The following is a 24,097-nucleotide window of genomic DNA, read 5'->3' on the forward strand; positions in this document are numbered from 1 at the left end:
AACATCATGTATTGTTGTTAGCCTCTAAAAGGTATCATATCTACAAGATGACTTGACTTGCTGGGAACGATTCTGTTTTATTCTGCTCTGGGCAGCAGACCTGGAGCTGTCATACTACAATAAGTGCTTGTGTAGCTCTAACATATGTATTCAAGCACAGCGGTATGTTACATCAGAAAGCTGCATGGTTACTACACTGCAACAACTATTGCGGTATCTATGTGTTGGGGCTTCTTCACACAACTGTACTTGTGCATAGTGTAAAATATACGTACGCTAAACACAGAAAATAGAATCCATTTGTTCTCGTGAGCGTATTCTGCGTATGCGGAAAAAAGTCATACCTACTCTATTTTCCTGTGTTTTACATAACAAAGGCCCCCATAGAAGTCTATGGGAAGTGTGCAAAGAAGTTTTTGCACATATAGATGTTTGAATAAGCCCTTACTTTACTTTTACTTATGTATATAGGCCAGATTCACACATCTGTATGCATGTTGTTTCAGGTATAACACACACCGGACAGCACACTGCATGCGCTATTCTCTGGGCACCAATATGACATGCAGCAATTTTTTTCACACAGATCACTGGACCGAATATACAGTCATGTGACCTGGCCCTTGCATGCACTTTACTTGCAATTTTCTTGCATTTGCAATTGTGATTTTAAATACAATGTGCAAATTAGATACAATGTACATATTGGATACAATGGGCTTATTAGATACAATTGGCTAATTAGATACAATGGGCTTATTAGATACAATGCATATATTGCAATCGCAATTATTGGAAATTGTAACACATGACGCATACAAATAAACACATTTTTTGTGATGTAGTAATGGCACAGGGCATTGTTTCCCGCATTCCCCTTCTACGTACATAAACCTAGGGGTGGTTTCACACAGCATTCTTTGTGGCGTTTTTACTGGCCACGGACAGATTTTAGTTGTAGGTAAATAGGAAATATGAAACACAGTATAGATTTAGGGCAAAAACCCACGGGCGCACGCTCTAATACACTGGCCGCTACAAAGCGTATTAGCTTTTTTTCTGACTATTCAAACTCCGCGCTATAGAGGTCGAGTTTAAAAAAAAGAAGCGTGAAGACAGTTCCTATCCTATCTCTCTCACACCTAGTATTAACGAGCAAGAATTCCGATAGTGGAAACGAATCATTGAAATCAATGGTTTTGTTTTGACCTAAAGTACGCCCATCTGTTTAAGGGCTTATTTAGACGACCCCATATCAGCTCGGTTTTTACGCCGAGCCGATATACGGTGTCCTTGTCTACGGGGGGGGGGGGGGATGGAAGAGCCAGGAGCAGGAACTGAGCTCCCGCCCCTTCCCCGCCCCTCACCACTATTTGCAATGAGGGGCGGGACAAGACCCCCTCCTATTGCAAAAAGTGGCAAGGGGCAGGGAAGGGGCTGGAGCTCAGTTCCTGCTCCTGGCTCTTCCATCCTCCCCTCACTGCAAACAAGGACACCGTATATCGGCTCGGCGTGAAAACTGAGCCGATATGGGGTCGTCTAAATAAGCCTTTAGCCCTTGTATACATTTATTTGTGGTGCTTATCTTCCATCGTCTTGCTTTTTATCAGTCCGTGCTGTTTCGGTTATTTTTATCAAATACAGCATACTCTAGGTTTGCAGTTCTTTTTGAAGCCTAGTAACCCGGCCCAATATTGTGTTTGTAAATGTGTGTTCTACCCGCAGATGCGAAGAGTATATGACTCCATTCAAAAGAATGATGTTCATATTCGCGCAAGTTTTGTGCGTCTCGCAACGCACAAAACTTGCATGAGATTCACTCTCATGTGAATGTAGCCTTATAAAAACAAGACCTGAGAACAGCACGGGTGTTTGAAAATGATCGGTGTACTACAAGGAGGAAAGATAGGGCAGGTCCTATCTAGTGAAAACAAAACCACTGAAATCCTTTTAAATCAATGGTATCTTTTTGTCCCCATATGTGGTCATGATAATCAGGGGGGACAAAATCACGTTCGTCTGACTCCACCATAATACGCAGTATGCAGCACATACGCATGTAACATGCATATTTAACATGCATTGTTTTAGGGCTTAAAACACATGGGCGTGATTTTGTAAACAGGAAACGGATGTATCTCTTATATGGGGCGCGAATATATAGGTCTTGCCCTATCTTTGACCATGTTATACAGAAAGCTGCCATAGATCTCTATGGGAGCAGGAAAAAAAGGAGGCGGAGGGAGTTACCCTGCATACAATGCTGGGAAAAGAAGACTGCTTGCCCTAATTAGGCAGTAATTGTCATCCGATCATCACTTGCCATTGCTTCAGTGTGTTGTTTTACATTCGCACTGCCTCACCCGGTGGGCATGGCTTTGAAAATGCCAATTACAATCAGGAGTCGAGCTTGTTAAAAATTAATCTATGCGAATATACATTCCGTACAGGCGAACGCATATATGCATACGCCCGTGTGCAGGAGCCGGTAGGATGGTATTGTTTTCAATAGGTTCATTCACACTTTCACTTTTGTGTATGCCAAGAAAACCCCAGGATGCAAATTTTTTGTCCGAATTTGCGAGCAAAAGATCTCATAGGAGTCTGTGGGGGTGCGCATTTTTGCAGGGAAAACTTGTGGGATTAATTAAGGCTGCACAGCCTTTCAAACATTCCCCAATCCCGGGTAGAGCAGAAAGTATAGTAAAATGTGTAGATACACGCGATAGCACAACCTTCACTGCAGAAAAAAATCAGGCTATTGCATGCATTTTTGCACTTATGCTCATGTGAAGCTGTCCTAAAGGGCTCCTTTACATGACCATACACGCAAAAACACTTGCTGCTGTGCAGCGTATTTGTAAATGACTGAGATTTGAAGAAATAGATTTGTACACGTGTCTGTGCACAGTACTGTACTTTTTATGCACACAGGACTAGTTCACATGTGCACACAACACACCCTTTCGCCTTATTCACACAAGCGTATATTGGCGCGTTTTCACGGCCGGCTAATATACGCTACCATCTGATGCATTGGATTCCAATGCATCAGATCACACAGGTGTATTCCTTTGGCGTAAAAGCGCCTGGCCGGCACTTTACGCCAGGCATGAAAGATAGTCCTGGAACTATCTTCCTGGCTGGACTACAGACGCTACCCCATCCCGCCCCCTCCCCATGCAAACAGCAGCAAGGGGCAGAGAGGGGGCGAGAGCTCAGCACACTAGCTCCCGCTTTTTCCTTTTGCAGAGAGATGGCAAGAGGAAGACAGTTTAGCAGCGTTAAGCTGTCTCCCAACGCCCGACGGCAATTACACCGAGCCCATGCATCAGATGGTAGCGTATATCAGCCAGCTGTGTGAATAAGTGAATAAGCCCTTTCCGTGTAATAAAAGGCTAATTAGTCTAATGATGTGTTCCTTTTCCCACGTCTTGCGCAGTGTTTCGCAGGAAAATAGGGCAGGTACAACTTTTTTCTACGCACATAAAATGCACTCCTGAGAATGACCCCATTGAAATCAATGGATTCTATTTTCTGTGTTTAGCACGCGCAGATACGGTCGTGTAGAGAAGCCCTAAGACAGCTGTCAGCCAGTTCAAGCTGCCCATAGGGAACCATGGGTGTTCGCACTTGAATATACATATACGGATTTGCTTTCCGGATTCCACATGCGGAAAACAAATCGTAGCATACTCCATTTTAGTGCAGATTCTGTGAAGTCATATAAAAGCGGTCCGCTCAACGGCTCGGCCATAATTGACATTGCGAACAGGCTGCAGATTCCCGAAGCAAAGCAGGAGTTTGAGAAAAAAAAACTGTAATGTGCATGTGTGCCGGATGGCACTTTCACACACATCTGCAGTACAGAAAAAAGAAGACCTGGACAGGTGCGCAGGGTCTTCAGCCACGGGCAGGGTCAGATTCCGCTGTGGGCTCGCGCATGTGGAATCCGACTTGTCCGTGGACATGAGGCCAAAGACTGTATTACCCCTGGCTCACCCATAAACAATGTGCATGTTTTTTCAAAGGTGAGAGCAGAAACAGCAGTCCAATCTCCTACGGGAAGAAATGATCGTACATATTGAAATCCAACATGCCCAATCCTTCTTTCCCCCTAATGGGCCTTGGGGGAAGCATCAGGGAGTCCCCTACACATTGGCGTCTGTTCACATCTCTCTTTCCCCTATGTCCTGGATTTCAAGCAGTCTTTCTGCTGCAGAAAGCTTGCAGAATTTCTGTGCGGTCCCACTGCAGACATTCCACGAGATTTCCGTGGGATTCCCGTCCCATGAGAACCCAGCCTAAATGTTCCATTCAGGTTACGACTTCAGAATTTTAGATGTAAAGCCCAGCAGAACCCTTGGGTGTAAGGAATAATGAGATGTGAACAGACCCTTAGGCTACCTACACACAGACGAGCGCGATTTCATAATCGTGAATGTGCGATTTACCCACAGATGCGAGGCGATTTGCAGGCAAAAACTCCTTGCATCGCATCTGTGAAATGCCGATCCTCTTGCACGAGTAGACCTCTATGGGGCCTTAGGTGCGCAAATGCACACTATAATAGAGCATGCTGTAGGGTTATTTTCGTGCACACAAAGAAGATGAGAATGAGCCCACTGAAATCAATGGGCTCTATTCTTTGCGTATTGTGCATGCAAATACGTCCATGTGAAGCTGCCCTTAAAGTGGGAGACTTCGAATCCTCACCCTGCAGGCTTCTTCAGACGTGCGTATATCGGCTGGGCTTTCATGCCCGGCCGATATATGCTGTCCCTTTCGGCAGGGGGTGGAGGCGGGACGGGACGAGAGCAGTGCACAGAGCTTCGCCCCCTTTCCGCCCCTTGCCACTGTTTGCAGTGGGAGGGGTGGAACTGGGGCCTGGCTAAGTTCTGCCCCGTTCCGCCCCCTCCTCCTATTGCAAATAGTGGCGAGGAGCGGAGAGGGGGAGGGAGCTCAGTGTACTGCTCACGTCCCATCACGCCTCCACCCCCTGCAGAAAGGGACAGCGTATATCGGCCGGGCATGAAAACCTGGCCGATATACGCACATCTGAATAAGCCCTGCCGTTGTAGAGTGGTAAAGTTGTAAAGACATAAGTGACTGGACTGAATTATATTTCTTTTTGTCTTCAACGGCTTGAATAAAACACCTCTATCCCACGGCCCCTTCATACAAGCACATGCGTATTTGCCCGCACCAGAGCGCTGCATATTTGGGGAATGAACTATGCTTTTTTGTGTGCACATCAGTATATTTTATTATACTTTTTGCACCTGCAAGGCGAGTTCTTCGCAAAACGCAAACAAAGACGCACTGATTTAAATGTCTAATTAGTCTACTATAAACAGCGAAGAGTTAAATCAATGCTAACTTTTTCTAAGGGTTTGCCTGCTCCATGTAAATAAAGCCTCATCATTACATAATGCAAGATAACGGGACTTTGTCTTGCAGTTCATCATCAGTCCAAAGATCTTGGCTTATTGTCATGGAATGAAAATATTGAGGCTTGAATACCTATCAGAGACCCAAGCTCGTGCTGCTCGCAGAGCGTAGCTGATGCTCTGTTACACTGTACCAGTAAAGGTGAATTCAGCAGCCGCACGTATCTCTACTGTCTGGGACTCACACCAGCAGCGCTGATAAGATGGGGGGGTCACACATAGAGTCTTCAGGAACAATGTCACCTCTCTAGTGTTATTCTGCCAGGCACTTTCTGCAGCAACCGAGCTCTGTGCAAGGTGTGAGCTTCAAGTCATTAGGGAAAAAATGAAACCACACATAGCTTGCTTTTTGTGCTGTTTTTTTTTACATGAGTCTCTTGGGTAATAATTGGCTTTTTTTGCAATCATAGCATGTGCTATGTCTGCTCTCTTTTTTTCTGATGTTTTTGCATAGGCTTCTCTATAGGAAAAAAAAAGTGCCTGAAAAAAATTAGGTGTATAAAAATGTGTGAGTAGAAAAAAAACACCAACCCAAAAATGCTTCTAAAAAGGCATGGACCAGTTAAAAAACAAAAGCTGGAATTTTGACATGTATTTTTGAAGGAAAAAATGTACACTAGATGTATGAAAAAAAACAGAGTACAAAATTCTGTGTGAGCAGGAGCCATGGTAAAGCTCAGAATATAAACAAAACAATAATTCCATTCACTGGCAGCAAGCAGCTGTTCAAGCTCAGTGTTTTATAGCACACTATGACTATAATGTACAGCATTCTCCAAAACTGCCTTTTTTGGCCCACAATATTAAGCAAACCTCCCAAATAGTCATCATCTCATGTTAGAATACCTCCCTTTGATGAGTGCAGATGTAATGTGTCATTTGTTGTCTACCACAGTCTGAATATACATTATTCTTCATAATACACTTGACTGCTGAGGATCTAGATCTGTGCTGTCATTCAGTAGCCGACTCCAGTGACATACAGTATATGCATATCTGTGGTTAGTATTTACTGTATCCAGCAACATCATTGCAAGAATTGTACATTTACCGACTGATAATGAGGGTTTCTTCGCCATTAATCCAGACTCTTACAAATTCTCCATACATGTTATTGTAATAGTTTGACGCTGTCCCAATTCCAGTGAACAGAAATCGGCTATAGGAAATCAGTGGGCCGAGTCCCAGGTAATAGCAAGGACCTGAAAATGCCAAAGACAGTAACAGTTAAAGCAGATATATGGATAGAGAAGCAGACAGAGAGATAGAATAGATACATGAAGGTAGATATATCTTCATAAGGCTGCCTGCGTCAGTTTTCCCCTGTTTTACCCCGCTGGACTGCTACTTTTTAGTTAGGATAAGTTAATCACTACTGTGAATGGGACTTGCCACGCGATGGGATAACGGGGTAACTGCAGTCAGACTGGAATTTTTTGATTTTGACTCAAATTAAACAGTTAATCATACAAAGCCAACCCTGTGTAAAGAGACACTGACCCTGAGGTAAGCTGATTGACACATTCCCTGCTTCTCACATGGTGGAAATGCTGCAGAATTTCGGCACCACTTACAGTACAAGCCATGTGGAAGGGATTTAAAAAATCTCCTTCACATGGTATGAAAATTTTTGCACGACGAATCCGCAGTGTTTTTGAAAAACTCTGCAGATTCCCATTCTGAAGCTTGGCTATCATGCTATGGAATCGCGCTGCAGGATTCAGCCCTTGAATTGCAAGCAAAAGCACAGCCAAATCTGCACCATTTGTCCGCCATGGAATTCTTGCAGAATTGCTGTGGATATTCCATTGCGGAATGCCCGTAGCAATTCTGCCATGTGAGAAGTCGGCATAAGGGCCATGTCTGGACAGGCATTTCCTCTGTACAGGTGATTGCCGGGAAAATATAGCATTACTTGGTGGTCATTCAAAATAGCCAATTATGTACTACATAGATGTGTTGGGTCTGTAAGAGCTGCTCTACGTGTGCACCTCTTCACTCATGGGGGGGACCTAAATGGGGGGCCCTTCTTTATAACAGCCATATGTCCTGGTAACCTTTATGGTAAGGCAATGGGTTTACATCATCAAAACCATATGTAACGTCTTACAATATTATGTTTTTACATTCAGTTATTTGATGTGATTCAGATATAAAGTTGCACATTTGTATGAGATAGATGGATGGATGGATGGATGGATGGATGGATGGATAGATGGATGGATGGATGGATGGATACATAGATAGATAGATAGATAGATAGATAGATAGATAGATAGATAGATAGATAGATAGATAGATAGATTTGTATTGATTTCACTTAGACAGAGTATTAAATGTTTAAAATAACGCTTAATTTACATGAAATATGTAATCTATAACAATTGGTATAAAACACAGTTTAGTAAATTTGGTATTGGGCACTAATGGAATTTAAGGGCTCCTCAAAGACAGTTAGTCAAAGTAAAGTTAAAACTCTTACCTGGTATTGATGACGTCTCCTCATAATTCCAAATAAGTATAAGTAAAAATATTAAAACCACCACAGAAGCCGCTGTTGCCGGAGCCACACTGGGCATAACCTCGGTGATGTTGTACTGCATTGGGTTTAGAACGTCTGCAATCATGTCTTTCAAAGGGCTGTCTTCTCTCCTAAGTGTAGGTGTAGAGAGTATTAGCTTCCAATCACCTTGGACTTTTAAAAACCCCAAGTGACAGCAGACAGAAGATATAGCATCAGATCGAAGGCATATTGTGTTGGCATTTACCCTTTTCATGTTTTGGGAATGCGCTTGATAGCAGGAAAGCTTAGCCAAAACAGAAGGATAACATTCCTTCATCAACTTTGTACTGCTCTACACATTACTTCTTGATTATACATGTGCCATCTGTGAAGAGGGGGGGTGCCCTTGACAAGCCATTTGCAGCAATGTAATTTAAGAAATTAAGAATTTTACACATGAAGTTTACTACAAAGTGAAACTAAGGAGTAACTTACATGACAGTTTTACTTCTGCACATGATAATCTATTCTTTTCATACCTTTTAAAGGGATAATAAAAATGATCACAGTGCTTTATTGCTAGAAAAGTTGTAAAGATAAGAGTTTTCATATGTCTGCATGTTCTCTTCTGCATAGCCTCATATTTAGTGCACAACTATGAAGGGGACTATCCACCTTTTAAGAACCAGGTCATTGTTAGGTCCAACAGTCTGTGTTAGGGGGTATTCTAGGACTTTTTAATATTTTTTATTGATGACTGACAGGTCACCAATAAATGATAGACGGGGATCCGCAGCTCAGATCCCTGCCAATCAGCTGATTCCTAGGACCACTGTCAATGCTTGTTGCATTAAATTCAATGGGAGCTGCACCTGTTATACCAACGTGGGCAACAGTGCTATGGTTAACACTTTCTGCACTGACCCCAGTGACAGCAGCCCCAAGAATCAGCTGATTGGTGGGTATCCAAGTGGTGGGTCCCCACTGAACATATATAGCTGACCTGTTGGTCATCAATACAAAAATAAAAAAATTCCGAAATATTCCTATCAATGAGAAAATTCTATTTGCATGTCATCACCATTAGTCAAAGCTTACTGCATACTGTTTTATCATTGATTTCAATTAGAATGCTCTTAAAGGGGTATTTCCATCTCAGCCAAGCATAGCTGGGAAGAGAATAAAATCACATTTGTCATGGCAATGATTAAAGAAACAGCATAACTGGCTGTTCTACTGTACACTGTTTTCGTAAAACATAATGATAATTACAACTTTCCCAAGTTGCAGAAACAGCATGGTTCACTTTGTTATGCTGTTTCTGTAATTCCCATTAACTTCTATGGAAGTTACAGAAACAGTGTAGCAAGGCCTGCTCAGCGGTTTCTATAAATCTTCATCAACCCTGATCACAACATTCATCCAGGCCGGGAGCAGTAGGGGCCCAAACAAGAGGTAGGCGCCGATCCGTATGTGGGATCTGCGTCTCTCAGGCTTTCAAGGCATATCTTGTGGATATAACATGGACGTCTCAGATGAGAATACCTCTTTAAAATTATTCTATTTTTAATCAATTAAATGTATGGCTAAAGACAGGAGTTTGAGACAAGTACAAATAGAACCTCCCTAGAACATATTCTTGTAGATCTCAAGTATATGTGAAAAAGCCAACGTTTTTATTTAATTATATGTTATTATTCTGTAATCCAAAAAAACCCATAAAAAACAATAAAAGATATTTGCTGCTTCCACAGATAAGAGCGTATCTTAATTTCATATAACTAAATGCAAATATTTATTGAAATATACATTGGTGTTTGTAACATATTTATTTTATTTTTTAGCTGGGTGGGCAGGTATTTTGTCTAAAATCAAACAGCTGCTTTATATAAGGCGCAGGTGCCCCGATGAGTGGATTTCCAGCCTGGTAGAACTCTCGTAGTGCACTGTGATTCCCAGCACTCTCATGATTGACACTCTACTTGACATTTTTGTGAGGGACCTCTGACTCTCCCCGAGGCACCTCTGGCAGGCATTGTTATGGAGGACTTCTGATGATTTTCTAGAATTTGTATGGGTGAACTCTGGATGTGACTATTTGACCTTGACATCTGTCATATCTCTCGCCATCCAATGATAATAAAGTGAGTCTCCTGACCTTGCTTCAGCCTTCTCTGTACAAGCTGAAAAGTGTTCTACATAATATACACTGCTCCAAAAAATTAAGGGAACACATAACTCACACATCAGATCTCGATGAGCGAAACATTTCAGTTTTAATTCTTTATCCATATAAAATGTGTATTTCATTGAGAACAAAAGGATGTATTAACCCTTTCCAATCCACTGTCTGACGTCTGAAGACATTATGATTTAAGGCTGTACAGCTCCGATGTTTGAAGAAGTTCGTTGGGGTTCTCTTACTGTATATTGCCAGTCTCTCTGCTGTCAGAGCCTATCCAATGTGTCACCTCATGCAGTACTGGGTTCAGCCAGCAGATGGCACCAATGTATAATGACAAAAAAAGAGTAAGCCCCCCTAGGAAAGCCAAGATACAAATTGAATTGGAAAGGGTTAATGGTCAGTGGAAACCAAAATCATCGCCCAGAAAATCAATTTCTCTGTCGAATGCCAATTACTTGATGCTGCCTCCATCACCAGACATTGAAGGTTTTTGTTCCCGGGTACTGGATGAGCATACACGCGTATTACCGTCTCACAGAGCTGAGAGGGCCACTAGTCTAAAGCAAGAGCTAGGCAGCAGACCGAGGACCCCAAGACAGAAACAGACCGAAGCATGGCCAGACAGCCGGCTACTACTGAGAAAAGTATGTGTGCCTCCTCTACTACTAAGTAATTATAATACATTCATTTTCAGATTCCTGTCATCCGTTCCCCCCAGATAGGGAACTATAACTTCCATTTACAGACAGCTGATAGCCCAAGGAACATTCCTAAGGTTGAAGTTACACACAAACCACGCTGTTATTCGGTTTTACTGTAAGTCAGCATGGTTTTGAGAGGGATGGTAATGGGTACATAGAACTGTAGAGAAAACCACATAGACTGTTCATCCGAGTAAAAAAAAGGCTCATGTACATACACCTATTCAAATTTCTGTCCGATTTTTCGGGACCTTTCACATAGGACAGAATTATGACACGCGGACATTTCTGCGTCACAATGGGACTTGAATTCTGCACCTGTTAAAAACCATTCGTCTTTACTTCAAAACTGCTAAATTAAATTCTGCAGCGCAGAAGCTTTCTAACAAACAGAAGATGTAATTAAACAATAAAAGTTGCAGAATTAAACTCAAGAAATTCCACAAGACATCCTGCAGTAAAAACACCCCAAAATCCCCACTAATTGACAAAATCCAAATTGCGCTGCTTCCTGTGGACAATCCTGTCCCGTGTGAGAAGTCTATTAAGCTGTTATTACAAGAGCGCTAACAGCTACCACTAGCACTCACAAGCATCTTCTAGTACAGGTGCAGCCCAGCAATTAGAGCTATTACACGACCATTAACAGCACTCGTGTAATAGCAGTCTTTAATGCTTAAGGCCACATTCAGATGAGTGAGGGTGAGTTGTGCTTAAGATTCCTAGTGCGCAAATTGCATTGAACGCACAGGGACTGGGGGAGAGGGCAAAAAGAGAAATAGTGGGGTAGTCAGTATAGCTAGCGACCTGGGGCCAAGTAATGGGAATGGGGGTCGAGCTGGAGGAGGGGCTAGTACAGTTAGAACTTACAGATCAACCAACAGTACCATTAGTAACAAAACGAATTTAAAGAACACAAAAACTGTATAAATTGTATGACCACGAACACAAGAAGTCTGATTGGTAAAGTGGCTGAGCTTGAAGCGAGAATGGCTGATGAAAACTATGATATAGTCGGAATTACGGAAACATGGCTTGATGAAAAGTGCGATTGGGCGGGGAATTTACAGGGTTACAATCTCTTCAGAAGAGACCATGGGAACCAGAAAGGGGGAGGGGTATGTCTGTACGGTAAATCGTACTTAATGCCGAGGCTACGGGAGGATATAGGTGCAGGAGATGAACACGTGGAATATCTGCGGGTGGAAATACAGGGAGAAAAAAATAACAAAACCCTGATAGGAGTTTTCTATAGACCACCAAAAGCAACAGAAGAAACTGAAAACTTACTATTAAGGCAGATAGAAGAGGTGTCAAACCGCAACAAAGTAATTATCATGAGGGACTTTAATTATCCAGATATAATATGGGAAAACGAAACCTGCAAATGTCATAGGGTTGATATGTTCTTAAGATCAATTAAAGATAATTACCCTATCCAACTTGTGTGGGAACCAACGAGAGGGAGGGCCATTCTGGACTTAGTACTAACTAACGAACCGGACCAAATAAAGGGGGTACAGGTTGAGGGGCACTTGGGGAACAGTGACCACAATATAATCAACTTCCAGCTGTCATTTAATAATAAACCTTATCAGGGAGCGACAAATAAACTAAACCTTAGTAAAGCAAAATTTGAACAGCTTAGAACTGCTATCAGTAACATTAATTGGGACAACGTCCTAAAAAATATCAGTACAGAGGACAAATGGGAAAAGTTTAAAAGGATCCTAATCACCTCAAGTGAGCAGTTCATTCCCTTTAAAAATAAAAGAATCTCAACTAAAAGGAAACCAATGTGGCTCGACAAGACGATAAGGGGGGCAATAAATGAAAAAAAGAATGCGTTCAAACTACTAAAACAAGAAGGCAGTGAAGAAGCACTAAAATCATACAGGGAAAAAAAACAAAATATGCAAAGATGAGATCAAAATTGCTAAGGAGAAGGCAGAAAGACTGATTGCCAAAGAGAGCAAAAACAACCCGAAACTATTTTTCAACTATATTAACAGCAAAAGGATTTGCACGGAAAGCACTGGCCCTTTAACAAATAATGCAGGAGAAATCATTGAAGATGATGGAGGGAAGGCAAATCTATTAAATAGTTTCTTTTCACGAGTATTCACAAACGAAAAGGAAATGCCCCACGAGATGCAGGGGAATAAAATGAATCCCTCACAAAATATCTCATACCTAACGCAGGAGGAAGTGCGGAACAGGTTAAAGAAGATTAAAATCGATAAATCGACGGGCCCAGATGGAATACACCCAAGGATTCTAAGAGAACTAAATGATGTGATAGCTAGGCCGCTATATCTAATATTTGTGGATACTATCAAGACCGGGGTTGTACCACTGGATTGGCGCATTGCCAACGTGGTTCCAATTTACGAAAAGGGGACCAAAAGTGAGCCTGGTAACTACAGGCTGGTAAGTCTTCAGTAACGGGAAAAATATTCAAGGGGTTTCTGAGAGACACAATCGAAGAATACCTCAAGGAGAACAACGGAATAACTTTTCACCAGCATGGGTTTATGAAGGGTCGATCATGTCAGACAAATCTGATCAGCTTCTACGATGAAGTAAGCTCTAGGCTGGACCTAGGAGAGTCTATTGATCTCGTATATCTGGACTTCTCTAAAGCATTTGACACAGTGCCGCATAAAAGGGTAATATATATAATGAGACAGCTTGGACTGGGTGAAAACATGTGTAATTGGGTTAAGAATTGGCTCAATGATAGAAAGCAGAGGGTGGTAATAAATGGTTCATACTCTGATTGGGCCACCGTCGCTAGCGGGGTGCCACAGGGTTCAGTATTAGGCCCCATTCTGTTCAATATATTTATTAATGACCTGATAGAGGGGCTGCACAGTAAAATATCAATATTTGCAGATGACACAAAATTATACAATAAAATAAATGCAACAGAGGACAATGTACGGCTAGAAATGGACCTAGATAAGCTGGGGGCTTGGGTAGAAAAATGGCAAATGAAGTTCAATGTGGATAAATGTAAGGTTATGCACATGGGCAGGAGAAACTGATGTCACCAATATACACTAAATGGGGTACTGCTAGGGAAAAGTGATATGGAAAAAGACCTGGGGGTACTAGTGGATTGTAAACTTAACTGGAGAAATCAATGCCAGTCAGCTGCTGCAAAAGCTAATAAAGTCTTGGGGTGCATTAAAAGAGGTATAGGGGCGAGGGACGAGAACATTATTCTTCCACTATATAAGGCACTTGTCAGGCCCCACATGGAATATTGCGTACAGTTCTGGACACCGCTGCTCAGGAAAGATGTTACAGTGCTTGAGGGGGTTTAAAGAAGGGCAACTAAACTAATACATGGAATGACGGGACTGGAATACCCAGAAAGGCTATCAAAATTGGGATTATTTACTCTAGAAAAAAGACGGCTAAGGGACGACCTAAGGAGTATCTATAAATACATTAGGGGACAATACAAGGATCTCTCCCATGATCTGTTTATACACAGTACTGTGACGGTAACGAGAGGGCATCCACTATGTTTAGAGGAAAGCAGGTTCCATCACTAACACAGAAAAGGGTTCTTTACTGTAAGAGCAGTTAGACTGTGGAACTCTCTGCCTGAGGATGTGGTGATGGCAAAATCTATAGAGGTGTTTAAAAAGGGGACTTGATGTCTTTCTAGAGCGGAAGGATATTACAGGATATAAATCTTAGGTTAATTGTTAATCTGGGTACACAGCAGGTAGGAAATATTAGGGGTTGATCCAGGGAACAGTCTGATTGCCATTAGGGAGTCGGGAAGGAATTGGCTTCTGCTCTTGGGGTTTTTTGCCTTCCTCTGGATCAACAAAACAGGAGGATAGACAGGCTGGACTAGATGGACATTGTCTTCATTCGGTCTTACAAACTATGTTACAATGTGTTGTCTGATACCCACGGGCAATGAATCGGACTGGACCAGAATAGAACATACTGCAAGTTTCTTCATGCAGATATTCTGCATATGTGATAAAATGCTCGTGAATAGTATAATTGGTTCTAATGAGTCCACGTACTATCCGGGAAATACACTTGAAGTGGAAAGGAGGTGATAATATGGCATGGTGGTGACCATCGAAGGCAGAGGCGTTATCTCTTTTTTAACTTAATGAACTGGTTAATTAGTGCTTCCTCTCCATAGGAGGGCACGGCGGATACACATACACTTATGGTGCAAACATCATCTCAAGTCTCACGTAAATCTTGTATAAGCAGGTAGCGCTACTTGCGAGTGCCCTGTCCCCATCACATCACGATATACCCATAACAATTCATCAGCCAGCATCCTATATCCTGTGAACGTCACATTACTCCCATCATTGGGACATCATTTAAACTTCTGTCATACCCACTGCCCTTAGAGTGCATGTTACTGTTGTTGGACCGGTCTTACGTTGTTCCTTCAACTTTCATCTTTATTTGGATCCTGGTTCATGGTGCCATCATCTACTTCAGGGACTGTGTCTCCTGTGGGAAGTAAGACTCCCTCTCCTTCCACATGATCTGTAGGCCCCAGATCTTTGGGCCCTCTTATGTGCCAGTTTGTCTTATGCTGCTTCCACAGCATGGGGACACCGCGCATTCTCCACTCCATTGGCATTACAAACAGCTGCTGCCACATCACCAGATGCTTTGACATGGCTCCCCTCATTCAGCTGTGCTTCTCTGCCATGTGCTGCTCTACCCTGATGGGGCAGCTGTCATTTCTCATATAGCCAAGATGGCCGTCCATATCGTGTGAGGGGGTGTGGCCTCACTCAAGTGGCAAAAGAATATTCTGCAAATACTCACTTGGGACAATAAAAGTTCTCATGAGTGAATCAATATTCTCTTGGATGCGTGAATATTCACCATCTGAATCTGCCCTCTGTGTTCCCTTATTGTTTTGAGCAGTGTAGCAAGTGCCAGCTTATTGTGAGTGCTAAAATAAAGTCACTGAAAAAAGTGTCCTGCCCTAAAATGTGAAAAAGTATTTTCATAATAAAAATCTGATATTTGTCATTTTCCATTTGTACATTTCCTTTATGTATACAGTCAGTGTGTCCACAAACATTATATTTTCGTGTAGAGCTTTTTCACTTCCAGGAATTTATTAATTCATCCAACTTTCTCATACATATTAATCAACGAATTCATCCTGAATAAAGATGAGCGAGTGTACTCGTTAAGGCAAAGTACTCGAGCGAGTATTGCCATTTTCGAGTACATGCCTGGTCGTCCGAAAAAAATCGGGGGCTGGCGGGGTTGAGCAGTGAGTTGCAGGAGTGAGCAGGGGTGAGAAAGGTAGAGCTCCCCCCTGTTCCCCCCCCCCCCCCCCCACTCTCCCCCGCCGGCCCCTGAATCTTTTTGGGCAAGCAGGCAGGTACTCAAAAATGCCCATACTCGCTCGAGTAATTTCCCTTAACGAGTACGCTCGCTCATCTCTAATCCTGAACATTTATCTATAAATTCATCAGCTATTACAAAAATTCATTTTTGTTTTGCTGAAAAGTCTCCATTATTCTTTCACTCAAATTTATATTTCAAATGCCATTGTACTCATCTGAAAGTCCCAGTCCTCCCGTGTGGCAAAAAAATTACACATTGATTGAAATGCTTAATTAATCTTATGAGTTCCAGATGTGTTCTTTTTCCTGCGCAACTACGCAGTGTTTCACATATCTCCTAGCATATTTTGCACACATTTGTGCATCCCCATTGATTTCCATGAGGACTTGAATGCGCAAGAAACAAAATAACCCATTCATTGCAAGGAACGAATATAGAACCTAGCACTGCAAAGTAAAGCATGTAGCATTTTTTTTTTTGCATGACCGAAATGCGCAGGAAATATGCGCATGCGTACAAAGCCATTGGAATGAATGGGTTCTATTCTTTACATATTGCGTATGCAAATGCACCCATGTGAAACCGGACTTGGGGATATTTAACCTCTTAGCACAATTTCCACATCTTTTCCATCCTTCTATTCCTCAATCAATCCTTGCGTGTCCTACTATAAAGACCATATGAGTGTAAGCTTCTTCAGCACACTTCATACTCCCAAGACCTGCTAATGACTTGTATTGAGTACAGGCACAATAAAAAATGGCTCAATGATAAGTAATTCCTTCGTGTTAGTACTACAGTCAACCAGTAGAACATTGATGGGATTTGTTTGTGCGAATTTTGGGTTCAGTTGGGCTTTAAAGCTATAAGCTATGTAAGGAGGGGCAATATGAAAATATCATGTTAAAGGATGACCACGTGCCAATACAGAGGAAAACTATTACATTTCTTTGTTCAAAATCCTAGTTCTATTGCACTAAATAAATGAAACCCTTATTGTAAATGTACATTACTTTATGAACATCAACATAAAAATGGCTGCTGTGAAAAGATCAAAATGTAACTGTATTGGAACTGCTGATATAAAGCTGAAAAGTTATAGCAATTACATCTAAAAACATCATTAAGTTAGAAGAAATTGAGATACATTTTGTTGTAATATTATATGTGTTTATATCTATTTATATGTTTGCAATATCTTGTTTGCTCCACTTATTAAGACTATATGAAATCTAATGTTGGACCCATTCCATAGCCAATAAACTAGTTGTGCATTGTCTATTAAATAGCTCTTGGCTTTATAGACTGTCAGCAAGCAGCCATACATCAATAGCTCTCGGTTCACAACTATGCTCCTGGGTATTGTGCTGAAGTTTGCATTACAATTACTGTAATACAAAATTGCTAATGTATTTTTTTTACATGGCAGACAGACAATATTTAATGCATTCATCTCTGCAATGCCTGCCTGCTACTGCACAGCATAATAGGATGCTATCTCTCCATCACTTTCCATCCCAGCTATAAAAATCCCACATCTGTATGATAAACTTGGGAATACTACAAATCAAGAAAAGCAACATACAGTTACTCACAAATGTCATATATAGCTATAATTTCCAAGTTTCAATTATAGAAGGCAAAATCCTAAAAAACTATAGCAATAAAAGGACAATTTCAGTTCTCTACGCAGCTACACATGCTTATGTCTATAATAAGACTTTAAGATAATTTATCCTTAAATGGAAAAATCAATGATACCACACAACTTCATATTCAATATAAAATAAGTCTACAACTAAATGCATTAAATACATTGATGCCATTTCCAATGGGAAGTAGCAGAATAGGCAGCAATAAAGAGCTCTACCTGTGTGCAGTGCGCAAATCTGCATTCTCTGAAGAGCCTCCGAAGTTCTCACCCCTTTAATATACTGACTGTGGAAAAAAAAGGATGGCCAGCCCTGTTTGTAGGAAAGGTGCTTCAAGTTGCTATGAGATCAGTTGCTTAGATACAGGTGATTTATTTCATAAGTGTCATTACAACAAAATAAGAGAAGTTTGTAACTTGACCTTACATTCGAGGCTGTTTTCATTCAATTATTGACCTAAATACAAATTCTTACAAGAACATGAAGTCAATGTAAACTTGATATACATTTACAAATGACTCTATATGTTACGTTTTATAAAAGTTTTTTTTAAATTATGGTTACTAGTGATAGTAGAGCATAGTTATAATATGGTTGTATTAATGGTATTATGTACCATGCATGTTCCATGGTTATACATATGTGTCTGATAATTACAGGTCATGGATACATACAGATATTGTTATCTGTGCAGAATGATATTGTGCCTGCCAACAGAACTGATTTTTATTTTGTAGTTCTTTATTTCTTTAACATGGTAGAGTTTAAACAATTTCGGTGGTCTCATGCATAATGTAGCATTTTTCCTAGTGTTTTTGGGGTCAAAAAATGCTGCAGCCAGATGTTTGCTGAAGGGCAATAAGAAATTGTAAAACTCACTTTAAACATTTTTTGTGATGTTTTTTTTCTCGTTTGGGCGTGTATTTTGGATGTATGGTGTTTTTTTTCCAAATGCAGCACAATCTAGGTTTGGCATTTTTTGCAAGGATTTTCCCAAAGACTTCTCTATAAGAAAAAAAATTCTGTGATCGTGCCTGTGTATAATAATACAGCAATCAAAAATTGTTTGTCCATCGAGATGTAGGACCCCAGAATTTTTCGAGAAATGGGAAAAGGAGATGACCGAGAGCTCTCTTAAATTAATTAAACTCCTATTAGAAGAAGAGAAAACCACCTTGGAAAAAAACTTCCATTTATTAACTGAAGCTATAGAAAAGGCTAAGTTCTTTTCTTCGGCCCCCGACTTTCAAAATAAGGAAAGGATCTTACAGGAGAATATTGAGAAACACATGTTATACATCAAAGAAAGGAAACACCTCCATTTGTTGAGGGACCTACAAGACTTTAGAGAAAATAAATCTTATAAAGCAACAGAGTCGAGATCAGAAATAGAGATCAGTTCATCAGATGGTGACTATTCTGAAACTGAGTCGAATAGCAAAATAGACAAATCCGTTCCTTTTTTTAGGAAAAACGAAAAAACAGGTACAACCCATGCTCTCGGGGAAGGGGGAGACAGTCAACCAGGAGAGAAATAGGCTCTCTGGGTCAACCAATTGGCCAGTACTTCTTAAGGGAATGCAGGGACCCACATTAACTCCAATCAGTAAAGCAACCACACTACCCTCCGTACCAACAACTGGGGGCAAGATACCCTATCACTTAGTGAAGACAAAATGATCAACCTGTCCACCAAAACACTTACTAAGGGACAGATAAACATCTTAGAGAGGGGCCTGTCCTTCGTCCCAACTAGCCGCTTCAATGGGTTTGTGTGGAAGAAGGACATAGCCCTCTTCTCGTGCAAATTAAGATGTAGAAAGTTCTATGCTGTCAAGGATCATAGTAAAGTGGGAAGTCTGGGCCTGGAAATGAGTGACTTATCAGGGCTTAGAGACTTGGAGGCCCTTGAGGCTGATGCAGAAAGACCTATTGGGGAAGGCCCCTTTACAGACCTTAAGCTGACTAGTACCAGAAATCCTCCACAATCTGTATTACATACATTGACATCTGCGAGAAATTATTCATTGATGAAATCAAAAATATTTCTATACCCTCAAATAGATCTGGAAATCTAATGACAGCTGAGTCATTGGGGTTAAGACAACTCGAGAATGACCCTAATCTGATTATCAAATCTGCGGATAAGGGGGAAAATATTGAAAGCAATGGGATAGCATCTTGCTCTGTTGCCAGAGCTGTGACAGCTGTGGCAAGGGATTCCTCCATCCCTGTGTGGAGTCCCATCCTCAGTGAACACTGTGACAGTGCTGTCAAAGTGTTCAGTGATGAGGGGACTCCCCGCGGGAATGCAGGAATCCCCTGCCACTACTGTGGCAGAGGAGCACATCTTCTCCCTTTGTTTTCAATGGGGCCAGCGCTGTTGCCACCGGCCTCCTTGACAACAAGGTGAAACCCCTGGATGTGATAGCATCCAGGGGTTTCACATCCAAGGAATCCCCTGATGCATCTGTCATAGCCGCAGCAGGGGATAGCAATCCTTTCCCATTGCTTTCAATGGGGCCGCACTATATGTGCGAATTTTAGGATTGTCTGACCGCACACCAATGCGAATTTAAAAACTCATCTGTTGATTTGGTCATGCGATTTTTATACATGCATTTTGTGTTTTGTTTTCACGGACCTTTACATCCATGATAAAAATGCTCATATGACTGAGCCATAATCGTTATGTGTAAACACGGTCATGCACTATTCGTTCTCTTGTCGTTAGCAGTTGGTTTTTAGCCAGCATAAAAACTACCATGAAGCCACTTAGATTTCATTCCATTTGAATGCAGTTCGTTCAGTCTTTTGAGTGGCTTTAGGATGGTTTTGCTTGCCTTACATATACAATAAGTGCTGTGTTTACTCATGCCTGGAGAAGACCATGCACTTATTATGTATGCATGGGAGAAAACAATGGAATCTGCAGCCAGATAATCTCCGGCACAAACACATGCCCACCTGAACTCAAGGCCCTTTTGCACCAAACAATTATCACTCAAAATTCATTCAAACGGACGAAATGAGCGATAATCGTTGCATGTAAAAGCGGACATTGCACACTTTTTGTTTGAACGATGATTTTAAGGTTAATTTAAAATCTATCGTTCAGCTACTGACAGATAAACTAAACACATTTATCTTTCAATAGACTGCAGGCTGTTCTCCCTACTGCATTTATGCACTTGCCAGAAGAGAACAATGGAATGTGTGGCAGCAAGGCGTGTGTTTAAACACATGCTTGGCTCTGCAAACAACCTGTCCAGGCCCTTCTACATGCAAATGAAGACGATAAAGTGTTAAAGACCATTAACACTTTATTCAAATAGATCGCTAAATTTTTCAATCTTTCAGTCACTTGAAAGATTACCTTTGGGTGTAAAGGGGCCTTAAGGCCCTTTTAGACAGGATGAATGTTGGGGAAAAGATGCCCGACACTCGTCCCCACACATGCCAGTTCCCGTGCACCTGCACAGGAGCTAGTATTGTTAGCTCATAGCGAGGAGGCTGGAGGAGAGTTCTTTCCTCGCGCTCCCCCACCCCTCTTCATTGACTTAACAAAGTGGCTGTTCAATACTGAAATACTGAACGGCCGATATTTACATTGAACGATGAGTGATCAGCTCATCGACCATTGTTTTTGCAGCCTAAAGACAGTAACCAATACCTCGTACATTCTGTAGTAATTCCACCTATGTAGTATAGATGATGAACGATGAGCTGATCGCTCATCGTTCAGTGTAAATAGCGACCATTCGGTATTGAACGGACGCTATGTTAAGTCAATGGAGAGGGGCGGGGTAGAGCGAGGAGAGAAATCTCCTGCAGCCGTCCAGCCCCCATGCTGGCCACTCTGTGAGCGAGCCAGCAATACTAGCTTCCGTGTTACAGCATGGGAGCCAGGACAGTTGCTACTGAGTTTACTTTAGCTAATAAGGGAAAATACAGATGATGAGGTGCGAGTAATTTTATGCAAAAATGTTGTCAATTCATTCAGTTGTTATCTTTGTGTGTAAAAAGGCCTTAACAGCATCCTAGGAATTGTTTTAATCTTGCGTTTGCTTAGTTTGCTGTTGTTGTCTCACTTTGTTTGTTTGTTTTTTCCATTCTTAGGCTGGGTTCACACAGGGCGGATTTGCCGCCCGCGTGGCAAATCCGCCCGCGGCCGCTAATCTCGGGATTAGCGAGCCATGTGGACGAGATTTCTCAGAAATCTCGTCCACACGGGACGGCCAATCCGCTGCGGTAAGTCAGGCTGGAACCGCGGCTGTGGCCGCCGCAGCCGCGGTTTTAGAATATGCAGCATGTCTATTTATCTTTTCTTTTTTGTTTATTTTCGTCGCGGCTGCGCTCTCCACTATGGAGCGCCGGCCGCAACGGAAAAGCGAGGGGCCGGGCCGCTTCAAAGCCGCTGCGGGTTAAACCGCGGCGGTTCTCCCGGCGGAAATCTCACAGTTTTTGCTGCGGCCAAACCGCGAGATTTCCGACGGGAATCCGCCCTGTGTGACCCCAGCCTTAAGGTAACAGGATAAATATTCCAGCAAGGAATACTAAGATGATCTGCTGGCTGAGATATTTGATTTGAAAACGAATGAAGTACCTTTTCTAATGAGATGAGGCCCATTTAGAAGCAACGATTATCGCTCAAAATTTGTTAAAAGGTTCAAAAGCGAGCGATAATCGATACGTGTAAACACGCGCCCATCGTGCACTTTTCGGTAGTAATTCGTTCATCATTGTCTTTCAGTCCACTGAAAAAATCCATAATTTTGCAGTTTGCTTTTCATTTAGTTTAAATGAAATTTGTTCAGTCGTTTAGTGATTTGAGGGGAGTGGTTCATCGTTTGGTGGGGTGTACATTTTACATGCCTAAAGGCAGAGCGATTGGGAGTACAAAGCTTTAATTTTTACACGCCAACCCACTCCTGTGAACTCAAGCTAATCATACGAACGTTTTTCACAGCCAATGCAAAAACACTCATTTTTTTACCTTCACTGATGGACATGCCTTTCAAACAAACGATCATTCAATTATCATTAAATTATCGTTATATGTAAACACTACACGATGATGAAAGAACAACTGAAATTCCCGTCCGCCTCATCCATTTTCCAACAATAATCATTAAGTTTAAATGGTCGTCTCTAAAAGCAAAACAATTGCTCACTTTTGATCGCTTAAACAAATTTTGAGCAATAATCATTGCATCTAAATGGACCCTACAGGCCTATTTACACACACAGATAATCTTTCAAAAGATTGAAAGAAGATCACCGATCGTTTTGCATAAAGTACAAATAGGCACTAATTGCTATTAGTACTTTATCAGCTTCATTTGCATGCAAATGAGCTTCTGGGTGCTGTACCAGAACTCAGCAGGAGGTCTGAGCTCTATAATTAGCTCCATTGTTCAGCCACGGGCTCCCTGTGGAGAATTCAGCACTAAGGACAACAGTCACAGTGTGCGGTCCTGCTTATGAGTTGTTCTGCCAGCAGGGCTGACAACTGAGAACAAACAGCTGATAAAACATAATCAGCTCGATGAACCAATCACAACCATTCAGCGCTTACTTGCTGGAGGCGGGGGGATTCAAAGCCCTATTTACCAGAGAGAGATGACAGCGAGGAGGATTACAGAGCAGCCTGCCACACAGCCGGGGAGACCATAGTGGGGGACACAGACGCCAGGTGTGAGGTGAATATTGCATTTTGTTTTTTTTACCTAGTGTGGCTAGGGCTTATTTTCAGAGGAGGGCTTATATTTCAAGCCCCCCTGAAAATCCATATAGGGCTTATTATTACATTTAGGCAGGGGTTCCACATCCCCCTGATTTGTAAGTGACAGGCTTCTTCATCTAATTTTGCCTGGAAAGGTATAGTCTGCTTCAGCATAGTACTATGTGTGCTTTTTGCATTTCAGTGTGAACACCGCCCTGCGTACATGCTCGGTGTGGTGCTCTTGAGCCGCGTAGGAGTGACAGGTTCTTTGTATGTAATTAAGAAACTTTCCTGGATATTGAATAAGGGAAAGTGTAGATATGAGATACCTACATAATTGATAAGTGTAGTCACTTGCATGAATTGGATTAAGGCTGCCTGCAGACGGCCGGGTCGGATAGGACTGCGAGAATTCTCGCAGCGGGACCCGACCCAAGCGTCTGCAGAGAGCAGCGTGACACTCACCTGCTCCCGCGGCCCTGGCTCTTTCATGTGCTGGCTGCCGGGCAGCCAGCGC

The 24,097-nt window shown here is 41.9% G+C and overlaps 1 protein-coding gene across 1 annotated transcript in view; it reads right to left on the minus strand.

Annotated features, from left to right (window-relative positions):
• Positions 1-18,117, minus strand: part of CYP19A1 (cytochrome P450 family 19 subfamily A member 1) — a 47,049-nt gene extending 28,932 nt beyond the window's left edge. Inside the window, exons 1-3 of the mRNA XM_066589970.1 lie at positions 18,074-18,117; positions 7,933-8,102; positions 6,502-6,652 (exon numbers count right to left, since the gene is read on the minus strand). Coding sequence (XP_066446067.1) covers positions 6,502-6,652; positions 7,933-8,077 — 296 coding nt within the window. The 5' untranslated portion in view covers positions 8,078-8,102; positions 18,074-18,117. The remainder of the gene's footprint in view (positions 1-6,501; positions 6,653-7,932; positions 8,103-18,073) is intronic.
• Between the last annotated feature and the right edge of the window lie 5,980 nt (positions 18,118-24,097).

This window comes from Eleutherodactylus coqui, chromosome 2 (genome assembly GCF_035609145.1).
Source record: "Eleutherodactylus coqui strain aEleCoq1 chromosome 2, aEleCoq1.hap1, whole genome shotgun sequence".
NCBI lineage: Eukaryota > Metazoa > Chordata > Amphibia > Anura > Eleutherodactylidae > Eleutherodactylus > Eleutherodactylus coqui.